This window comes from Agelaius phoeniceus, chromosome 5, assembly GCF_051311805.1.
Source record: "Agelaius phoeniceus isolate bAgePho1 chromosome 5, bAgePho1.hap1, whole genome shotgun sequence".
Classification (NCBI taxonomy): Eukaryota; Metazoa; Chordata; class Aves; order Passeriformes; family Icteridae; genus Agelaius; species Agelaius phoeniceus.
The window spans coordinates 72415191-72437935 of record NC_135269.1 but is presented as its reverse complement, the minus strand read 5'-3'; the positions used below and the strand labels follow the sequence as shown (position 1 = coordinate 72437935).

Below are 22745 nucleotides of genomic sequence, written 5' to 3'. Positions count from 1 at the left end.
GGGAAAAGGGCACTCCATGGGAAAAGGGCACTCCATGGGAAAGGGCACTCCATGGGAAAAGGGCACTCCGTGGGAAAAGGGGAAATCCCTGGAATGTGGGAATGGGAAAGGGGCACTCCATGGAAAAGGGCACTCCATGGAAAAGGGGCAATCCCGGCGTACCTGGCTGCTCCCGCTGGACACATGGCAGTCGTAGCCGGGCGAGGGGCAGGTGGAGCTGCTGGGGGAGCTCTCAGGGATGGCTCTGACCTTGCCCTGCACCAAAAACACATCCCAAGCATGGAATCCATGGAATCCATGGAATCCTTCCCAAAAGTCCATCCAAAGATGGAAATATTCCCAAGAAGGTGGTGTTTATCCCCCATGCTGGAAGAGCGGGGTGAGGGCGGCGCGGTCGTGGCGTTCCAAAAATTCCGGTGGGTTTGGGGCGGGAAGAGCCGGAGTCAGGATCAGGAGTGGGGTTTGGAATCAGCTCCAGACAGGGGGAATGGGGAAAAACCAAATGAAACCTCCCAAAATTCCTGAGAATCCAAGGAAAAACTGGAGTTTGGGTTTGCATCCCACTAGAACCGTGCACAGCAAAATCTCCTCCAAAGAGAAATTTCCAGTCTCGGGAGTTTGGGTTTGGAATCAGCTCCAGAGAGCAGAAGGGGAGATAAAAAACCTCCAACTTCCCAAAATTCCTAAAAATCCATGGAAAAATTGGAGCCTGGAGTTTGATTTTCCATCCCATTAAAATGATGGGCAGCAAAATCTCAACGTTTCAAAATTTCAAAAAATTTCAAAGAGAAATTTTCAATGTCAGACTTTGGGTTTGGAATCAGCTCCAGACAGCAGGAAGGGGAAAAAAATGCTCAAATTTCCCCAAATTCCTGAAATTCCAAGGAAAAATTGGAGTTTGATTTTCCATCCCACAAGAATTATGGGCAGCATAAACCAAAAAAAAAAAAAGAGAGAAAAAGAGAAATAAAAGGAGAAATTTCCAGTTTGGGAAGAGATTGGGGTTGGAGTCAGCTCCAGAGTTAAGGAAGGGAAAAAAAAGCTTTAAAATTCCCAAATTTCCAAGGAAAAATTGGATTCTGGAGTTTGATTTGCAGGCAATAAAAGATTTGGGCTTTACCTTGATGAGTTTACAGATGACAATAAATGCTGATTTTCCCTGGTGCCAAGGGCTGGCATGGAGGCAGTCGGAATATTTGGAAATATAAACCCCTGGAAAACAACAAAAAAAGGGAATTATTTGTCAGCAGGGAAAGATATTCCCAAAAAATCCTGTAAAGAGCCAGAAAATGTGGAGTTCTGGCTCTTCCAATTTCTTTTTTTTGGATCTTCGTTCCAAGAAAATGAGAAATATTCCCAGAAAATGAGAAATATTCCCAGAAAATGAGAAAATATTCCAAGAAAATGGAAAATATTCTCAGAAAATTGGAAATATTCCCAGAAAATGAGAAAATATTCCAAGAAAATGAGAAATATTCCCAGAAAATGAGAAATATTCCCAGAAAGCTGAGAAATATTCCCAGTAAAATGAGAAATACTCCCAGAAAATGAGAAATATTCAAAGAAAATGAGAATTATTCCCAGAAATCCGAGAAATATTCCCAGAAAATGGGAAAAATTCAAAGAAAATGGGAAATAGTCCCAGAAAATGGGAAAATATTCCAAGAAAATGAGAAATGTTCCCAGAAAAATGAGAAATACTCCCAGAAAATGAGAACTATTCCAAGAAAGTTAGAATTATTCCCAGAAAATGGAAAAATTCCAAGAAAATGGGAAATATTCCCAGAAAATGGGAAATATTCTAAGAAAATGGGAAATATTCCAAGAAAATAAGAAATACTCCCAGAAAATGAGAACTATTCCAAGAAAATGAGAATTATTCCCAGAAAATGGGAAAAATTCCAAGAAAATGGGAAAAATTCCCAGAAAATGGGAAATATTCCAAGAAAATCAGTTCTTGGGTAACAAAGGTTGTGAATATTCACAGAAAATGAGAAATATTCCAAGAAAATGAGAAATATTCCCAGAAAATGAAAAATACTCCAAAAACATGAGAAATAATCTCGGAAAATGAGAAACATTCCCAGAAAATTTGAAATATTTCCAGGCAATGAGTTATTGTGTGTGATAAAGGCTGTTAATATTCCCACAAAAATGAGAAATTTTCCCAAAAAATGAGAAATATTCCCAGAAAATCAATTCTTGGGTGACAAAAGCTGTAAATATTCCCAGAAAATGAAGAGCTGAAGGAATGCTGCCATTCCCTGGGAAAAATCCCATCCTCACCTGGCTGAAAGAGCAGCAAAATGGGAATTTTCCAGAGATTTTTGCAGCAAAACTCAGGAATTTTGACCTTTGCCAGGGTTTTGGAAGGAGTTTATTCCCAAAAGGGGAGTTTTGAATGAGTTTATTCCCAGAGTGGGAATTTTGAAGGAATTTGAAGGAGTTTTTATTCCCAGAATGGGAATTTGGAAGGAATTTCTGAAGGAGTTTATTCCCAGAGTGGGAATCTGGAAGCAATATGGAAGAAATTTGGAAGGAATTGGAAGTTTTTATTCCCAGAGTGGGAATTTGGCAGGAATTTCTGCAGGAGTTTCATTGCCAGAGTGGGAATTTGGAAAGAATTGGAAGGAATTTCATTCCCAGAGAGGGAATTTGGAAGGAATTTGCAGGAATTTGATTGCCAGAGTGGGAATTTGGAAGGAATTTAGAAGGAATTTCTGCAGGAGTTTCATTCCCAGAGTGGGAATTTGGAAAGAATTGGAAGGAATTTCATTCCCAAAATGGGAATTTGCAAGGAATTTCATTCCCAGAGTGGGAATTTGGAAGGAATTTGCAGGAGTTTCATTGCCAGGGTGGGAATTTGGAAGGAATTTGAGGGAGTTTTATCCTCAGAGTGGAAATTTGAAGGAGTTTCATTCCCAGAATGGGAATTTAGAAGGAATTTGGAAAGAATTTGAAGGAGTTTTTATTCCCAGAATGGGAATTTGGCAGGAATTTCTGAAGTTTATTCCCAGAGTGGGAATCTGGATCAATATGGAAGAAATTTGGAAGGAGTTTGAAGGAGTTTCATTCCCAGAATGGGAATTTAGAAGGAATTTCATTCTCAGAGTGGGAATTTGGAAAGAATTGGAAGGAGTTTTATTCTCAGAGTGGAAATTTGAAGGAGTTTCATTGCCAGAGTGGGAATTAGGAAGGAATTTGGAAGGAATTTGAAGGAATTTCATTCCCAAAATGGAAATTTAGAAGGAATTTCATTCCCAGAATGGGAATTTGGAAGGAATTTGCAGGAGTTTTTATTCCCAGAATGGAAATTTGGAAGGAATTTGGAAGGATTTGCAGGAGTTTCATTCCCAGAGTGGGAATTTGGAAGGAATTTGGAGGAATTTCTGCAGGAGTTTCATTGCCAGGGTGTGAATTAGGAAGGAATTTCAGGAGTTCCATTCCCAGGGTGGGAATTAGGAAGGAATTAGGAAGGAATTTGCAGGAGTTTCATTCCCAAAATGGGAATTAGGAAGGAATTTCTGCAGGAGTTTCATTCCCAGGGGGGGAATTAGGAGGGAATTTTCAGGAGTTTCATTCCAAGAATGGGAATTTGGAAGGAATTTGGAAGGATTTGCAGGAGTTTCATTCTCAGAGTAGGAATTTGGAAGGAATTTGCAGGAGTTCCACTCCCAGGGTGTGAATTAGGAAGGAATTAGGAAGGAATTTCTGCAGGAGTTCCCTTCCCAGGGTGTGAATTAGGAAGGAATTTCTGCAGTAGTTCCACTCCCAGGGTGGGAATTTTGAAGGAATTTGCAGTAGTTCCATTCCCAGGGTGGGAATTAGGAAGGAATTTAGAAGGAATTTGCAGGAGTTCCATTCCCAGGGTGGGAATTTAGAAGGAATTTCTGCAGGAGTTCCTTTCCCAGAGTGGGAATTTGCAGTAGTTCCATTTCCAGGGTGGGAATTTGGAAGGAATTTAGAAGGAATTTCTGCAGTAGTTCCATTCCCAGGGTGGGAATTTTGAAGGAATTTGCAGGAGTTCCACTCCCAGGGTGGGAATTTTCAGGAGTTCCATTCCCAGAGTGGGAATTTTCTGCAGGAGTTTCACTCCCAGGGTGGGAATTAGGAAGGATTTGCAGTAGTTCCCTTCCCAGGGTGGGAATTAGGATGGAATTAGGAAGGAATTAGGAAGGAATTCCTGCAGGAGTTCCATTCCCAGGGTGTGAATTAGGAAGGAATTCCTGCAGGAGTTCCATTCCCAGGGTGTGAATTAGGAAGGAATTAGGAAGGAATTAGGAAGGAATTTTCAGGAGTTCCCTTCCCAGGGAATGGGGCTCCCCTCCCATTTGGGTTTTACCTTTGGCAGGGTCCCCCAGGGCGCCGCTGCTGCTGCTGTTGACGCGGAGCCCGCTCTGGCACACACGCTGAGCCTGCAGGGAATGGGAACGGGGAATGGGGAATGGGAATGGGGAATGGGGAATGGGGAATGGGAATGGGGAATAGGGAACGGGGAACGGGGAATGGGGAATGGGGAATGGGGAATGGGGAATGGGGAATGGGGAATAGGGAATGGGGAATGGGAATGGGGAATGGGGAACGGGGAATGGGGAATGGGGAATGGGGAATGGGGAATGGGGAATGGGGAACGGGGAACGGGGAACGGGGAACGGGGAATGGGGAATGGGGAATGGGGAATGGGGAATGGGGAACGGGGAACGGGGAATGGGGAATGGGGAATGGGGAATGGGGAATGGGGAATGGGGAACGGGAAACGGGGAATGGGGAATGGGGAATGGGGAATGGGAATGGGAATGGGGAATGGGGAATGGGAATGGGGAATGGGGAATGGGGAACGGGGAACGGGGAACGGGGAATGGGGAATGGGGAACAGGGAACGGGAATGGGAAATGGGGAATGGGGAATGGGAATGGGGAATGGGGAATAGGGAATGGGGAATGGGGAATGGGGAATGGGGAATGGGGAACGGGGAATGGGGAATGGGGAATGGGGAACAGGGAACGGGAATGGGAAATGGGGAATGGGAATGGGAATGGGGAATGGGGAATAGGGAATGGGGAATGGGGAATGGGGAATGGGGAATGGGGAATGGGGAATGGGAATGGGAATGGGGAATGGGGAATGGGGAATGGGGAATGGGGAACAGGGAATGGGGAATGGGGAATGGGAATGGGGAACGGGGAACGGGGAATGGGGAATGGGAATGGGGAATGGGGAATGGGGAACGGGGAATGGGGAACGGGGAATGGGGAATGGGGAATGGGGAATGGGGAACAGGGAATGGGGAATGGGGAACAGGGAATGGGGAATGGGGAATGGGGAACAGAGAATGGGGAACAGGGAATGGGGAATGGGGAATGGGGAATGGGGAATGGGGAACGGGGAATGGGGAATGGGGAATGGGGAACGGGGAAGGGGGAATGGGGAATGGGAATGGGGAATGGGAATGGGGAATGGGGAACAGGGAATGGGGAATGGGAAATGGGGAATGGGGAATGGGAATGGGGAATGGGGAATAGGGAATGGGGAATGGGGAATGGGGAATGGGGAATGGGGAATGGGGAATGGGGAATGGGAATGGGAATGGGGAATGGGAATGGGGAACGGGGAACGGGGAATGGGGAATGGGAATGGGGAATGGGGAATGGGGAATGGGGAATGGGGAATGGGGAATGGGGAATGGGGAATGGGGAACAGGGAATGGGGAATGGGGAATGGGGAACAGAGAATGGGGAACGGGGAATGGGGAATGGGGAATGGGGAATGGGGAATGGGGAACAGGGAATGGGGAATGGGGAATGGGGAACAGGGAATGGGGAATGGGGAATGGGGAACAGGGAATGGGGAATGGGGAATGGGGAACAGGGAATGGGGAATGGGGAATGGGGAATGGGGAATGGGGAATGGGGAATGGGGAACGGGGAATGGGGAATAGGGAATGGGGAATGGGGAACAGGGAATGGGGAATGGGGAATGGGGAACAGGGAATGGGGAATGGGGAATGGGGAATGGGGAACGGGGAATGGGGAATGGGGAACGGGGAACAGGGAACGGGGAACGGGGAACAGGGAACGGGGAATGGGGAACAGGGAATGGGGAACAGGGAATAGGGAACAGGGAACAGGGAACAGGGAACAGGGAACAGGGAACAGGGAATAGGGAACAGGGAATAGGGAATGGGGAACAGGGAATAGGGAACAGGGAATAGGAAACAGGGAACGGGGAACAGGGAACAGGGAACAGGGAACGGGGAATGGGGAACGGGGAATAGGGAACAGGGAACAGGGAACAGGGAACAGGGAACAGGGAATAGGGAACAGGGAACAGGGAACAGGGAACAGGGAATAGGGAACAGGGAACAGGGAACGGGGAACAGGGAACCCTCCCTTGCCTCCCTGCCTCCAGGATCACAGCCAGGCAATCAGAAACATTCCCAGGAAATCGGTTACTGGGTGAGAAAGGGTGGGAATGTTCCCAGGCAATCAGAAACATTCCCAGGAAATCGGTTACTGGGTGAGAAAGGGTGGGAATGTTCCCAGGCAATCAGAAACATTCCCAGGAAATCGGTTACTGGGTGAGAAAGGGTGGCTATGTTCCCAGGAAATCAGAAACATTCCCGGGAAAGCAGAAATGTTCCCGGGAAATGAGGAATTCCGAGGAATTCCAAATAATTATGAATCATTTCACTGGCACCAAGGAAAATTTCCTTTTTCTCCAATCAAATCCATCCCTAAAACCCCACAGGAGTCAAAGAATCCCAAATATTTCCAAGGAATCCCAAAGAATTCCATTTAATTTCAGTGGCACCAAGGAAAATTCCTTTTTCTTCCATCAGAGCCATCCCAACCCCCCAGGAGCCAAAGAATCCCAAATAATCCCAAATAATCCCAATAAGGATCCCAAAGAATCCCAAGTAATCCCAGTGGCACCAAGGGAAATTCCTTTTTCTCCCATCAGATCCATCCCTAAATCCCCCAAGGAGTCAAAGACTCCCAAAGAATTCCAATAAGAATTCCAAATAATCCCAAAGAATCCCAACTATTCCCAAGGAATAATCCCAGTGCACCAAGGGAAATTCCTTTTTCTCCCATCAGAGCCATCCCTAAAACCCCCCAAGGAGTCAAAGACTCCCAAAGAACCCCAAATAATCCCAAATAATTCCAATAAGAATTCCAATAAATCCCAAAGAATCCCAAATATTCCCAAGGAATAATCCCAGTGGCACCAAGGGAAATTCCTTTTTCTCCAAGATCCATCCCAAAAACTCCCCAAAGAAATAACGCCAAAGAATTGCAAATAATCCCAAAGAATTCCAATGAATCCCAAAGAATCCCAACTATTCCCAAGGAATAATCCCAGTGCACCAAGGGAAATTCCTTTTCCTCCCACCAGAGCCATCCCTAAAACCCTCCAGGAGTCAAAGGCTCCCAAAGAACCCCAAAGAATCCCAAAGAATTCCAATGAGAATTCCAATAAGAATCCCAAAGAATTCCAATGAGAATTCCAATAAGAATCCCAAAGAATTCCAATGAGAATTCCAATGAGAATTCCAATAAATCCAAACAATTAAAATATTCCCAAAGAATCCCAGTGCACCATGGAAAATTCCTTTTCCTCCCATCAGGGCCATCCTTAAAACCCCCCCAGGAGTCAAAGGCTCCCAAAGAACCCCAAAGAACCCCAAATAATCCCAAATAATTCCAAGAAGAATTCCAAATAATCCCAAATAATCCCAAGAAGAATCCCAAATAATCCCAAATATTTCCAAACAATCCCAACATTCCCAAGGAATAATCCCAGTGCACCAAGGGAAATTCCATTTCCTCCCATCAGATCCATCCCTAAAACCCCCCCAGGAGTCAAAGGCTCCCAAAGAATCCCAAATAATTCCAATAAGAATCCCGAGTAATTCCAATAAGAATTCCAATAGATCCCAAACAATTCCAAATATTCCCAAGGAATAATCCCAGTGCACCAAGGGAAATTCTCTTCTCTCCCATCAGAGCCATCCCTAAATCCTGCAAGGAGTCAAAGACTCCCAAAGAACCCCAAAGACTCCCAAAGAATCCCAAAGAACCCCAAATGATTCCAATAAGAATTCCAAATAATCCCAAAGAATCCCAACATTCCCAAGGAATAATCCCAGTGCACCAAGGGAAATTCCATTTTCTCCCATCGGCTCCATCCCAACCCCCCGGAGCTGCTCCCGGCGCCGTTCCCAGCAGGAATTCCGGGAAGCGCCCCCAGCGGGTCTGCCGGGCGTGACGGGCCACAGGAGCAGGGATGTGATCCCGGAATTCCGGGAATTCCTGGAATGGGGCGGTACCTCCTCCTCCTTGTCGAAGAGCAGGAAGGCGAAGGTTTCCCGCAGCTCCTCCGGGCTGTAGCCTGCGGCCGCCTTGGCGCGGGCAAAGGCGCGGAGCTGCAAGAGGAACCCCGAGGGTTGGCCCCAGGGAATGCTGATCCCGGAAAACCAATCCGCATTTTCCCACTTTTTGGGGTTTTCGGGATGAGGGGGAAAAGGAGCTGGAGGAGCACCGGGATGGGGTGGAATTCCTGAGCTTTAAAATGCCAAAAAATCGAGGTGAGAGGAAAATGGAACACAACGGGGAGGGAAAATCAGCAGTGGGAATGGGGGGATTGGGATAATGGGAATGGGGGATTGGGATAATGGGAATGTGGGGATTGGGATAATGGGAATGGGGGATTGGGATAATGGGAATGTGGGGATTTGGAATGTGGGGATTTGGAATTAGGAATGTGGGGATTTGGAATGTGGGAATGGGGGATTTGGAAATGGGAATGTGGGGATTTGGAATGTGGGGATTTGGAAATGGGAATGTGGGGATTTGGATAATGGGAATGTGGGGATTTGGAATTAGGAATGTGGGGATTTGGAATGTGGGAATGGGGGATTTGGAAATGGGAATGTGGGGATTTGGAATGTGGGGATTTGGAAATGGGAATGTGGGGATTTGGATAATGGGAATGTGGGGATTGGAATAATGGGAATGGGGGATTGGGATAATGGGAATGTGGGGATTTGGAATGTGGGGATGTGGGGATTGGAATAATGGGAATGGGGGATTGGGATAATGGGAATGGGGGGATTTGGAAATGGGAATGGGGGATTGGGATAATGGAAATGGGGGATTGGGATAATGGGAATGTGGGGATTTGGAAATGGGAATGTGGGGATTGGGATAATGGGAACGGGGGATTGGGATAATGGGAATGGGGGGATTGGGATAATGGGAATGGAGGGATTGGGATAATGGGAATGGGGGGATTTGGAATGTGGGGATTTGGAAATGGGAATGTGGGGATTTGGAATTGGGAATGTGGGGATTGGGATAATGGGAATGGGGGATTGGGATAATGGGAATGTGGGGATTTGGAATGTGGGGATTTGGAAATGGGAATGTGGGGATTTGGATAATGGGAATGTGGGGATTTGGAATTGGGAATGTGGGGATTGGAATAATGGGAATGTGGGATTTGGAATGTGGGAATGGGGGATTTGGAATTGGGAATGTGGGGATTTGGAAATGGGATGAAGGGATATGGAAAATGGGAATGAAGGGATTTTAGAAGTGGGAATGAGGGAATTTTGAAATTGGGAATGTAGGGATTTTGAAACTGGGAATGTGGGGATGAAGGGATTTTGAAAAGTGGGAATGAGGGAATTTTGAGAAGTGGGAATGTAGGGATGAAGGGATTTAAAAAGTGGGAATGAAGGGATTTGAAAAGTGGGAATGAGGGAATTTTGAAATTGGGAATGTAGAGATTTTAAAAGTGGGAATGTGGAGATGAAGGGATTCTTAAAGTGGGAATGAGGGGATTTGAAAAATGGGAATGTGGGGATTTTGAGAAGTGGGAATGTAGGGATGAAGGGATTTGAAAAGTAGGAATGAAGGGATGAAGGGACTCTAGAAGTGGGAATGAAGGGATTCTGAAAGTGGGAATGTGGAGATTTGCAAAGTGGGAATGTGGGGATGAAGGGATTTTGAAAATGGGAATGAAGAGATTTTGAAAGTGGGAATGGGATGAAGTGATATAAAAAGTAGGAATGTGGGGATTTTAAAAGTGGGAATGAAGGGATGAAGGGAACTTGAAAATGGGAATGAAGGGATTTTGAAAGTGGGAATGGGATGAAGGGATTCGAAAAATGGGAATAAAGGGATTTTGAAAAGTGGGAATGTAGGGATGAAAGGATTCAAACAGTGGGAATTTGAGGATTTTGAAAGTGGGAACAAAGGGAATTTGCAAAGTGGGAATGAAGGGATTTAAAAAGTGGGAATGAAGGGATGAAGGGATTTTAGAAGTGGGAATGAAGGGATTTGAAATACGGGAATGAGGAGATTTTGAATAGTGGGAATGTAGGGATGAAGGGAACTTGAAAATGGGAATCAAGGGATTCAAAAGTGGGAATGAAGGGATGAAGGGATTTGAAAAGTGGGAATGAAAGGGTTCAAAAAGTGAGAATGGGGGAAATTTGAAAGTGGGAATGTGGGGATGAAGGGATTTGAAAAATGGGAATATGGGAATTCTAACAGTGGGAATGTGAGGACTTTAAAAGTGGGAATGGAGGGATGTCAAAAGTGGGAATGAAGGAATTTTTAAAAGTGGGAATGGAGGGATTCCTAAAAGTGGGAATGGAGGGATTCCAAAAGTGGGAATGAAGGGATTCCAAAAGTGGGGATGGAGGGATTTTTAAAAGTGGGAATGGAGGGATTTTTAAAAGTGGGAATGAAGGATTTTTAAAAGTGGGAATGGAGGGATTCCTAAAAGTGGGAATGGAGGGATTCCAAAAGTGGGAATGAAGGGATTCCAAAAGTGGGAATGGAGGGATGTCAAGAGTGGGAATGGAGGGATTCCAGAAGTGGGAATGAAGGATTTTTAAAAGTGGGAATGAAGGATTTTTAGAAGTCCAGCCAGCTGGGAAAATGAAGTTGAAAGGAAGAGAAAGGTGGAGACAGAGACATCCCAAAAATCCACCCTGAGGTCCCTCAACAGAACACAGCCCAGGGAGGGGAGTTTCCCCAATTCCCAGGGGATTCTGGAATTCCCAAGGCTCCAGGAATTTTGGGCACCATTGGCTGCAGGGTTTGCTTATTCCTGATGGGGATGGAAGTGCAAGGACGGGGGAAAAACCAAAAAAGTTGGGAATTTCAAGGGGGAAAGGAAAGGGAGCTGGCAATCCAGCAGCATTCCCAGGAAATCCCGTTTTTCCTGGGATTGCAGCCTTACCTCCCTCAGGAAAAGCTCATTTTCCACCAGGATGGCTCTGCTGTACTGGAAACCCTGCTGGGAGCCGGAGTGCAGGGATGAGCTCCGGAGCACGGCCACGGCGCGCTGCAGCAGGGAACAGCCCTGCTCCTCGGGATCCCGGGGAAATCCTGGAAAAATGGGAATATTCCTGATGGGAATGGCTGCATGGCTGCAGCAGGGAACAGCCCTGCTCCTCAGGAAAGCCTGGAAAAATGGGAAAAATGGGAATATTCCTGATGGGAATGGCTGCAGCAGGGAACAGCCCTGCTCCTCGGGAAAACCTGGAAAAATGGGAAAAATGGGAATATTCCTGATGGGAACGGCTGCATGGCTGCAGCAGGGAACAGCCCTGCTCCTCGGGATCCCGGGGAAAGCCTGGAAACATGGGAAAAATGGGAATATTCCTGATGGGAATGGCTGCAGCAGGGAACAGCCCTGCTCCTCGGGATCCCGGGGAAATCCTGGAAAAATGGGAAAAATGGGAATATTCCTGATGGGAATGGCTGCATGGCTGCAGCAGGGAACAGCCCTGCTCCTCGGGAAAGCCTGGAAAAATGGGAATATTCCTGATGGGAATGGCTGCATGGCTGCAGCAGGGAACAGCCCTGCTCCTCAGGAAAACCTGGAAAAATGGGAATATTCCTGATGGGAATGGCTGCATGGCTGCAGCAGGGAACAGCCCTGCTCCTCGGGAAAACCTGGAAAAATGGGAAAAATGGGAAAAATGGGAATATTCCTGATGGGAACGGCTGCATGGCTGCAGCAGGGAACAGCCCTGCTCCTCAGGAAAACCTGGAAAAATGGGAATATTCCTGATGGGAATGGCTGCATGGCTGCAGCAGGGAACAGCCCTGCTCCTCGGGAAAACCTGGGAAAATGGGAAAAATGGGAATGTTCCTGATGGGAATGGCTGCATGGCTGCAGCAGGGAACAGCCCTGCTCCTCGGGAAAGCCTGGAAAAATGGGAAAAATGGGAATATTCCTGATGGGAATGGCTGCAGCAGGGAACAGCCCTGCTCCTCGGGAAAACCTGGGAAAATGGGAATATTCCTGATGGGAATGGCTGCATGATCCAGGAATCCCAAAGTGTCCCAAGAATCCCAAAGTGATCCAGGAATCCCAAAATGACCCAAAAATCCCAAAGTGACCCAGGAATCCCAGAGTGATCCCGGAATCCCAAAGTGATCCAAGAATCCCAAAATTATCCAGGAATCCCAAAGAGATCCAGGAATCCCAAAATGATCCAAGAATCCCCAAATGATCCAAGAATCCCAGAGTGACCCAGGAATCACAAAGTGATCCAATAATCCCAAAGTGATCCCGGAATCCCAAAATGATCCAAGAATCCCAAATGATCCAAGATCCCAAATTGATCCAGGGATCCCAAAGTGATCCAAGAATCCAAGAATCCCAAAGTGTCTCAAGAATCCCAAATGATCCAAGAATCCCAAAGTGATCCAGGAATCCCAAATGATCCAGGAATCCCAAAATGATCCAAGAATCCCAAAATGATCCAGGAATCCCAAAGTGACCCAGGAATCCCAAAGTGATCCAATAATCCCAAAGTGACCCAGGAATCCCAAATTGATCCAGGGATCCCAAAGTGATCCAAGAATCCAAGAATCCCAAAGTGTCTCAAGAATCCCAAAGTGTCCCAGGAATCCCAAATTGATCCAGAGGTCCCAAAATGATCCAGGAATCCCAGAGTGATCCAAGAATCCCAAAATGATCCAAGAATCCCAAAGTGATCCCGGAATCCCAAAATGATCCAGGAATCCCAAAATGATCCAAGAATCCCAAAGTGATCCCGGAATCCCAAAATGATCCAGGAATCCCAAAATGATCCAAGAATCCCAAAGTGACCCAAGAATCCCAAAGTGATCCCAGAATCCCAAAGTGACCCAGGAATCCCAAAGTGATCCCGGAATCCCAGAATGAGCCAGGGATCCCAAAATGACCCAGGAATCCCGAACTGATCCAAGAATCCCAAATTGATCCAGGGATCCCAAAGTGATCCAGGAATCCAAGAATCCCAAAGTGTCCCAAGAATCCCAAGTTGATACAGGGATCGCAAAGTGATCCAAGAATCCCTAAATGATCCAAGAACCCCAAATGATCCCGGAATCCCAAAGTGACCCAGGAATCCCAGAGTGATCCCAGAATCCCAGAGTGACCCAGGAATCCCAAACTGATCCAGGAATCCCAAAGAGATCCAAGAATCCCAAATTGATCCAGGAATCCCAAAGAGATCCAGGAATCCCAAAGTGACCCAGCAATCCCAGAGTGACCCAGGAATCCCCAAATGATCCAAGAATCCCAAATGATCCAGGAATCCCAAAGTGATCCAGGAATCCCAAAGTGATCCCGGAATCCCAAAGTGATCCAGAGATCCCAAAGTGACTCAGGAATCCCAAAGTGACCCAAGAACCCCAAATGATCCCGGAATCCCAGAGTGATCCTAGCAGGACCCACGGGCGGGGATGGAAATGTGGAGGGAGCCTTTGCAGGGGATTTTTCTGCTCTAACCCTTTTTTTTTGGGGTTTTTGTGCCTTTCTGAATTCCCTTTTCCCGCTCCCTGCCTTCAGGCGCTGCCTCTGGAATCTCTGGGATTGGGAAGGGAGCAGCACACTGGGAATAAAGGGATTTTCCAGCTCTGTCCAGCACGGAGTGTGGGGCCTGAAGGAGGAGAGGAAATGCTCATTCTGCTCCTTTTCCTGGCATTTTTCCCCCATGTGTTTCCTGAATCCAGTAAATTTAAAATTAAATAAAAATAAAAATTAAAATGTTACATTTTCAATGTCAAATTTCATGGAATTTTAAATCCCAGCTCAGCTCAAAGGATCCAATACAACCTCTCTCCTTTTTTTTTTTGTTTTCCTTTTGCTGGATCACCACAGCATTTCATGTAAAAATATCAAATATTTTCAGGGATAAAATAAAAAATAAAACACAAAAACCTGTTGGGAATACGATGAAAAATCCGGGAATTCTGCAGGTGATCGCTCCAATATTTTTTCCTAAAGGCAGCTTCACAATGAAATTCCAGAAATGTGGGAAAAACGATTTGGAAATCACTGAATTCCTTCATTAATGAGGGGAAACGGAGCCCAGGGGGCTACAGGCCTGAATTCCCCCTGGATTTAGGGAGATGTGTCCCAATCCTAAAGGGAAAAACCCCAGGATAAAAATCCCAAATCCCGGCACCAGGGCGGGAGCTGAGGGTGAAAGTGAAAGTGGCCACGGCAGAAGGGAAAGTGAAAGTGACCAACCTGGGAATGGCACCGGGAACACTGGGAACACCGGGGAAACTTGGGAAACTTGGGAAACCTGGGAATGGGAAACTTGGAAATGGCACCGGGGACACTGGGGACACCTGGGAATGGCACCGGGAACACTGGGGACACCAGGGAAACCTGGGAAACCTGGGAAACTTGGGAAACTTGGGAAACTTGGGAATGGCACCGGGAACACTGGGGACACCGGGGAAACCTGGGAAACCTGGGAATGGCAGCAGGAACACCGGGGAAACCGGGGAAACCTGGGAAACCTGGGAAACTTGGGAATGGGAAACTTGGGAATGGCACCGGGAACACTGGGAACACCGGGGAAACCTGGGAATGGCACCGGGAACACTGGGGAAACCTGGGAATGGGAAACCTGGGAATGGCACCGGGGACACTGGGAACACCGGGGAAACCTGGGAATGGCACCGGGAACACTGGGGAAACCTGGGAAACTTGGGAATGGGAAACTTGGGAAACCTGGGAATGGCACCAGGAACACTGGGGACACCTGGGAAACTTGGGAAACCTGGGAATGGGAAACTTGGGAATGGGAAACTTGGGAATGGCACTGGATCCACTGGGGACACTTGGGAAACTTGGGAAAGGGAAACTTGGGAATGGGAAACTTGGGAAACTTGGGAATGGGAAACTTGGGAATGGGAAACTTGGGAAAGGGAAACTTGGGAAACTTGGGAAACTTGGGAAACCTGGGAAAATTGGGAATGGCACTGGATTCACTGGGGACACTTGGGAATGGGAAACTTGGGAAACCTGGGAATGGCACCGGGAACACTGGGGACACCTGGGAAACTTGGGAAACCTGGGAATGGGAAACTTGGGAATGGGAAACTTGGGAATGGCACTGGATCCACTGGGGACACTTGGGAAAGGGAAACTTGGGAATGGGAAACTTGGGAAACTTGGGAATGGGAAACTTGGGAATGGGAAACTTGGGAATGGCACCGGGGACACTGGGGACACCTGGGAAACCTGGGAAACCTGGGAAAGGGAAACTTGGGAATGGCACTGGATCCATGGAGTGGAACTTGGGAAAGGGAAACTTGGGAATGAGAAATTTGGGAATGGGAAACTTGGGAATGGCACTGGATCCATGGAGAGAAACTTGGGAATGAGAAATTTGGGAATGGAGCTGGATCCATGGAGAGAAACTTGGGAATGAGAAACTTGGGAATGAGAAACTTGGGAAGGCACTGAGGGAAGGAGAAGCTTGGGAATGGCACTGGATCCATGGGGCAAAGTCCAGGAATGGGATCACACAGCAGGGATGGCCCAGGGCTGGAAGATCCAGAGGGGATGGATGATCCCTGAAACCCTTGGGAATTCCCAGCTGGCCCTGGGGCATTCCCACCCTTCCAGCCCAGACTCCAGCCAGGCCCTCCTGCAGCTCCCAAAGGCAGCTCCCATCCAGGGAATGCCGGGTCTGCCCTCCCTGCCGTGCACAATCCATGGGAATCCTTGGAATTCTGCTGATCTGCTGCTCCCTGCTCCTTCTCCTGGGCAGGAGGAGCAGAGCCAGGGAATCCTTGGGGCTGGGAAAGATTCCTAGGATGGGATCCAACCATTCCCAGCACTGCCAGGGTCACCCATGTCCCCAGTGCCACATCCACAGGGCCTGAAATCCCTGCAGGAACGGGGGCTGCACCCCTGTGCCAGAGCAGCTCCAGTGCCTGGCCCCCTTTCCATGGGGAAATGTTCCCTAAAATCCAACCCAGAGCTGGAGGGATCAACAATGGGATCAACAATGGGATCAGGGAATGCTGAGCTGCTCCAGAGCTTGGAATTCCCAGCTGGAATCAGCCCTGGGCACCCCTGACCTGGCTCAGCCCCATGGGAATGGTTTATCCAGCCCTGATGGGATGGGAATGGTTTATCCAGCCCTGCCCTGGGATGGCATTGCTGGGATGGGAATGGTTTATCCAGCCCTGCCTTGGAATGGGAATGGTTTATCCAGCCCTGCTGGGATGGGAATGGTTTATCCAGCCCTGCCTTGGAATGGGAATGGTTTATCCAGCCCTGCTGGGATGGGAATGGTTTATCCAGCCCTGCCCTGGGATGGGAATGGTTTATCCAGCCCTGCTGGGATGGGAATGGTTTATCCAGCCCTGCCCTGGGATGGGAATGGTTTATCCAGCCCTGCTGGGATGGGAATGGTTTATACAGCCCGGCATTGCTGGGATGGGAATGGTTTATCCAGCCCTGCTGGGATGGGAATGGTTTATCCAGCCCTGCTGGGATGGGAATGGTTTATCCAGCCCTGATGGGATGGGAATGGTTTATCCAGCCCTGCATTGGGATGGGAATGGTTTATCCAGCCCTGCATTGGGATGGGATTGGTTTATCCAGCCCTGCTGGGATGGGAATGGTTTATCCAGCCCTGCATTGGGATGGGAATGGTTTATCCAGCCCTGCCCTGGGATGGGAATGGTTTATTCAGCCCTGCCTTGGGATGGGAATGGTTTATCCAGCCCTGCCCTGGGATGGGAATGGTTTATCCAGCCCTGCCCTGGGATGCCATTGCTGGAGCCAGGGAATCCTTGGGGCTGGGAAAGATTCCTAGGATGGGATCCAACCATTCCCAGCACTGCCAGGGTCACCCATGTCCCCAGTGCCACATCCACAGGGCCTGAAATCCCTGCAGGAACGGGGGCTGCACCCCTGTGCCAGAGCAGCTCCAGTGCCTGACCCCCTTTCCATGGGGAAACGTTCCCTAAAATCCAACCCAGAGCTCCCCTGGCTCAGCTGAGGCCATGGACTTCCAAAATCCAGGATTTGCCTCTGGTTCCTGCCTTTTTCTGGGATCTCTGGGTGGCCTCAGCACTCAGCAGCTTCCCAGCCCAGCAGGAAAGCTCCAGGCCTTGGAAATGCAGAATTTTCTTTTCTTTTTACATTTTTAACCTTAAAATTTGAGTAGCATTCACTGCAGCCGTTTGGATGCTGCCAAACCCTCAAAATTTCCTCAAAATTTCCTCAAAATTTCCTCAAAATCCAGCAATTTCCCTGCCTTGAGCCCAAGTCTGGAATGAGCTGGAATATTTGGAATCCCCAGCAGGATCACTCTGGCACCACCACATCCCACTGTGGATTTACACCAGAATTTGGGATAAATCCAGGAGCTTTTCATCCTGCCACAAGTATCCCAAAAAACCCAGTTTGTGTTCTTCCAGAGGTTCCTTGGGATCATCTTTCCTCAAATTCTTTTGGAGTTTAACTCCTCCCATCCCAATTTCCTCCTTTCCCTGTGGGGGATCTCCCAGAAAACCCGGAGTCTCTCCCTGGCTGATCCAGAGGTTTTTTTCCTTCTCCAGCTGAGATCCAGGATTTTCCTTCTCCAGCTGATGCCATTCCTGGGAGCTGTTTGCTGAGAGGACTGGGAACAACAGGAATTCCAGGAAAAATTGGATATCAGGGAAAATTTCCCCCTTAAAAAGCACGGGGAGGGCACTGGAGGGATTGAAAAGCTGGAAGTGACACCTGGGGACACCAGTGGTGGCCTTGGCAGCCACCTTGGGAATGTGGCTGGGTTGGATCTCCGAGGGTTTCTCCAACCCTGGAATTCCACTTTCCCAGTTTCTGCCCACCCAGGACACAGGGAATTATTTTAACCCTGCGTGTGCTGGTGGCTGAAGCTGCCATGGAAGAGCAGAGCCGCCCTCGCCCCAGGACCCAAATCCCAGTGGGATTTTCCATGGTTTTCCAGGCGGGCGTTGGGAATGGCATGGCTTGGGATCAGAACAAACCTCTGGAACAAGCTGGCCTGATGTGATTCCTGCAGGAATAGAAACCAAACCAGAAATGCAGGAATTCCCCTTTTCCTCAGGAAATGGAGTTCCCAGAGTTTTCAGGATGCAGCTCCACGTTCCTAAATTAATCCTTATTGGCCCCAAGCTCGGGAATTTGATCCTGGTCTGGGCTGGGATCATTTCTTTGCCTGTTTCTAACTCGGTGAGCCAGGGTGGTTGTTCCTAAGCAAACCCAGGGGCTGGATTGGGATTTCCAATTTTTATTTTTTTTTCCCAATTTTTTCCCAATCACCCAGGGCTGATTCCAGCTGGGAATTCCGTGCTCTGGAGCAGCTCAGCATTCCCTGATCCCATTTCTGATCCCGTTTTTGGCCTCCAGCTGTGCCAGGGAGGGTTTGGGTCGGATTTTAGGGAACATTTCTCCATGGGAAAAAGGAAGGAGGATGTGGAGGCTGCAGATGTTTCTCCATGGGAAAAGGACAGGTCCCCATTCCTGGATTGGATTTTAGGGAACATTTCTCCATGGGAAAAAGGAAGGAGGATGTGGAAGCTGCAGATGTTTCCAAGGGGCCGACAAAACAAATTTAAAAAAAAAAAACCTTTTTGTGTCATCAGCAAATCCGGCTGTTTCCAAATTCCTACCCAGAATTTTGTTCCCTCTGTTCTTCACAAGAATTCCAAAGGAAATGTTTCATCCAGGAGGGAAAAAGCTGGAGAAATCCAGCCTGGTGGAGAAATGATGGAGCCTCTCCTGCTGCACCAGCAGATGGAGAAATTCAAGGGAAATAAAAACCAAACCTTCCTTGGGTTGGATGAGAAGTTGGAATTTTCCCCCTGGAAAAGGACAGGTCCCCATTCCTGGATTGGATTTTAGGGAACATTTCTCCATGGGAAAAAGGAAGGAGGATGTGGAGGCTGCAGATGTTTCCAAGGGGCTGACAGGATTTGTTTGGATGGGGTTTTTGGTGCTGCAGGGAATTCCTGGCATCTTTTCAGGGCACTCTGCAACCTCCAGAGAGCTGCAGATTTGATCTCACAGCAAAACCCAAACCCCATTGGGTGGGCAGGGAATTTTAGGGAATTTCAGCAGTTTCCTCATGGGAAGGGAAAGTGATGTTCCTGCATTTTGTTTTAAAAACAAAACAAACAAAACAAATTTAAAAAAAAAACCCTTTTTGTGTCATCTTTGTGTCATCAGCAAATCCGGCTGTTTCCAAATTCCCACCCGGAATTTTGCTCCTTCTGTTCTTTTGTTTGGCTCCAACAAAAGAATTCCAAAGGAAATGTTTCATCCAGGAGGGAAAAAGCTGGAAAAATCCAGCCTGGTGGAGAAATGATGGAGCCTCTCCTGCTGCACCAGCAGATGGAGAAATTCAAGGGAAATAAAAACCAAACCTTCCTTGGGTGGGATGAGAAGTTGGAATTTTCCCCCTGGAAAAGGACAGGTCCCCATTCCCGGCTGGACAAAGCCACATCCGCCCCACTGGGATGACAAAACCCCTCAGGGCAGGAATCCTCCGGCTCAAATCCTTCCAAGAGCAAAATCTTGGATTTTACAACCTCCCTCCTGCTCCTTTCAGCTGCTCAGGAAACTCAAAATGTGCTTTTTGCACCTTTCACACATTCACTGATAAAATCAGGAGTTTTTATCCCAAAACTCCAATTTTGTCACCTCACCCAGGGCTGTGGCTTCGCTCTGGTGACCCCTGACTCTTCCCAAGTCACCAGCACAGGAATTTTGGCAATTGGACAATAAAAAACCCAACGTTTTGTTTGCAAAATCAGCCAGTTCAGTGATTTTTCACAGAGCTGAGAGAGCAGCAGTGTCAGGAACAATCGAAATTCCCTTTGGGAAAAGGGAAAAAATCAAACCAAACCCTCCAACCACATTCCCTATGGATCCTCTGGCTGGGGAAATCACACCCTGAAAATTCCCAATAGAAACAACCAAAGTGCCAAGCACTCAAATCCAAAGATTCCCTCAGAATCAGTGGGGTCTCACCATTAAAAAAATATTCCAGATTGGGCAAAAAACTGAATTTATCCCCCCAAAAAAATCAACATTTCACCTTCTGGTCTCAAAGGGATCCTAAGCAAGAACAAGGAATTGGTGACTTTGGGGAAAAAAATCCCAAGGTGGGATTTGAAGGAATACCAAGGGTGAAGATGTGGGAATGGGGAATATTCAAGCTGGCTCTGCTGCTGCCAAAAACTGCAGGTTTAAGAGGAACAGTAAAAAGAAATAAATTTTATGCAAATTTTGCAGAAAACCAATATCAGAGCCACCGAACAGCCTGTGGTGCAAGGCAATTAATTGTAATTAATCACAATTCTTAACAGAGGAGATAAGAGTTTCTGAAATGCTCTGATAACGATTTTTTTTGGCTGGAAAACAACAATTTCTGTGAAATCTGACAGTTCAGTTACAACAGAACTTTTATTAAAAATCCCTTCTAGAGCAGAGCAGCGATTTCCAGACTCGACCCCAGCAAAAACCCCGTGGCTTATAAAAAATAAAATGTTTCATAAAAACCAAAATGAGCTTGGAGCTGCACTAAGAAATATCCATTTTGATCAAAGACTTGGGGTAAAATCTATTAATTTTATGTTCTGACTTGAGAAACCCAAAAAAAGCAGAGAACCTCCTGCACCATTCTGGATCATTCTGGATCATTACAGAACGCACGGGTTTTAGGGAAAAAACCTTGGTTTCCATGGAGCAAGGGCCATGATTCACAATTCTTTTTGTGCCATCCAGCCTCCTGCTTGTTTCATCTATCCCAGATCATCCTCCCTTTAGGAGAGCTGGGCAAACTCTGCCGCAATCCAAACCTCCGCGGGATAATTCGAGGACAATCTGGGATTAGAATTGTGCAAGACCGGAGCACAAACGTGTTTTCCTCCCCTTATAAGGCCAAATTTCAGCCCTGCAGCTGCTCCAAAGGGGGACCGAGAGACCCCCAGCCCCTCCAGGAGAGGATGAGCGCCCATCCACGCTGGTTTTATTCCCAAATCGCACTCCCGAAGGGCGCCCACATCACCCAGCACGCGTGTCCACAAAAGCCCCGTGGCTTTCCCAGCCGCTCAGGCCTTGGGATCAAGCCCTTGGAAAAGCCAACGTGTCGCTGGTGAGGCAGAGAAATTTCAAAACCATCTGGGTTCCTACGTGTCCCAGGCTTCCAGGAGCTCGGCGTCGGGGCCTCACCGACAGCAACGGGCACGGGAGAGGGGCAAAGGCGGCGTGGCCGCTCCTCGGCTCCCCCAGGGAATGCGGGACGGAGCCGGGAACCCTCTTTGACCCAGGATGGAGCCGGCGAAGGCTCCGCTCCCCGCCGAAGGGCGGGATGAAGCCGGTAAATCGTCTTTGCCCCGGGGAAAAGTGCGATGGAGAGGTAACCCTTTGCTTCCCAGAGAAGGGCGGGATGGAGCAGTAATCCCCCCTCCCACACACACACACTTCTGCCAGGGACAGGGCGGGATGGAGCCGGGAATCCTCCTCTCCTTAAGGAAGGGCACGATGGAGCCGGGAACCCTCCTCTCCTTAAGGAAGGGCACGATGGAGCCGGGAACCCTTCTCTCTTTAAGGAAGGGCACGATGGAGCCGGGAACCCTTCTCTCTTTAAGGAAGGGCACGATGGAGCCCGTCGCCTTCCCTTTTCCAAAGGAAGAGCCGCATGGAGCCAGTAATTTCCCTCCCCCTAGGGAAGAGCTGATTGAAGCCGCTCGCTTTCCCTTCTCCCAGGGAAGAGCGGGATGGAGCCGCTCGCCTTTCCCTCCCTCAAGAAGAGCGGCATGGAGCCGGTAACCACCGCCCAAGTCGCAGGGAAGGGCGCGATGGAGCCGCCCGCCCTCACCCCCCGGCCCCGCTTACCCGTGCCCGGCTCGCCGCTCTCCCCGCGCCGCCTCTCGCCCATGGCCGGGGCTCGCTCGGGGCCGTCCCTCAGGCCGCCCTCATGGCCGGCCCGCCCGGCCCCGGCGCGGCGCCGCTACCGGGCCGGCGGCATGAGGCGGCGCGGGGCGGCCGCCGCCATCCGCCGGCCCCAGGAAGTGGAAGGACAGAGCGGGCGGGGGAGGAGGGAAAAGAGGGAGGGAGGGAAGGAGGGGACGTGGGGCGGGAGCGGAGCGGAAAAAAACAGAAAGTGAAAACTGAACCGGAAAGACAGCGAGGGGCCGCCCGCGGGTTTTCCTCTTCCCGCGGTCACCGGCCGCTGGCTGGCCGGAGCTGGCCTGTCTTCTTCCGTCCCTCATTGCTGCTCCCCCGTTGTCAGCTCCCGGCTCGGCCATCGGTGTTTGCCGCTGGTGGGGATCTTGCCCCAATCTTGCCCTCTCTTCCTCCTCGATCACCTCAGCCCCTCCATGCCTGACTTCAGCTCTCCCCGCTGCCCCTTCCCTCATCCCCGCACAGCACTGGCAGACACCCCTTTC

At 48.7% G+C, this 22745-nt stretch overlaps 1 protein-coding gene across 3 annotated transcripts in view; it reads right to left on the bottom strand.

Annotated features, from left to right (window-relative positions):
- The window catches only part of TASOR2 (transcription activation suppressor family member 2), a 54558-nt gene extending 32164 nt beyond the window's left edge, over positions 1-22394 (bottom strand). For 2 of the 3 annotated variants that reach the window (XM_077179292.1, XM_077179293.1), the window contains exons 1-6: positions 22192-22393; positions 11254-11402; positions 8330-8425; positions 4343-4415; positions 1121-1212; positions 163-255 (exon numbers count right to left, since the gene is read on the bottom strand). In XM_077179292.1, coding sequence (XP_077035407.1) covers positions 163-255; positions 1121-1212; positions 4343-4415; positions 8330-8425; positions 11254-11402; positions 22192-22234 — 546 coding nt within the window. In that variant the 5' untranslated portion in view covers positions 22235-22393. Of the gene's footprint in view, positions 1-162; positions 256-1120; positions 1213-4342; positions 4416-8329; positions 8426-11253; positions 11403-22191 lie in introns of all 3 variants that reach the window. The other variant, XM_077179294.1, reaches the window with a different exon arrangement.
- Positions 22395-22745: the final 351 nt, after the last annotated feature.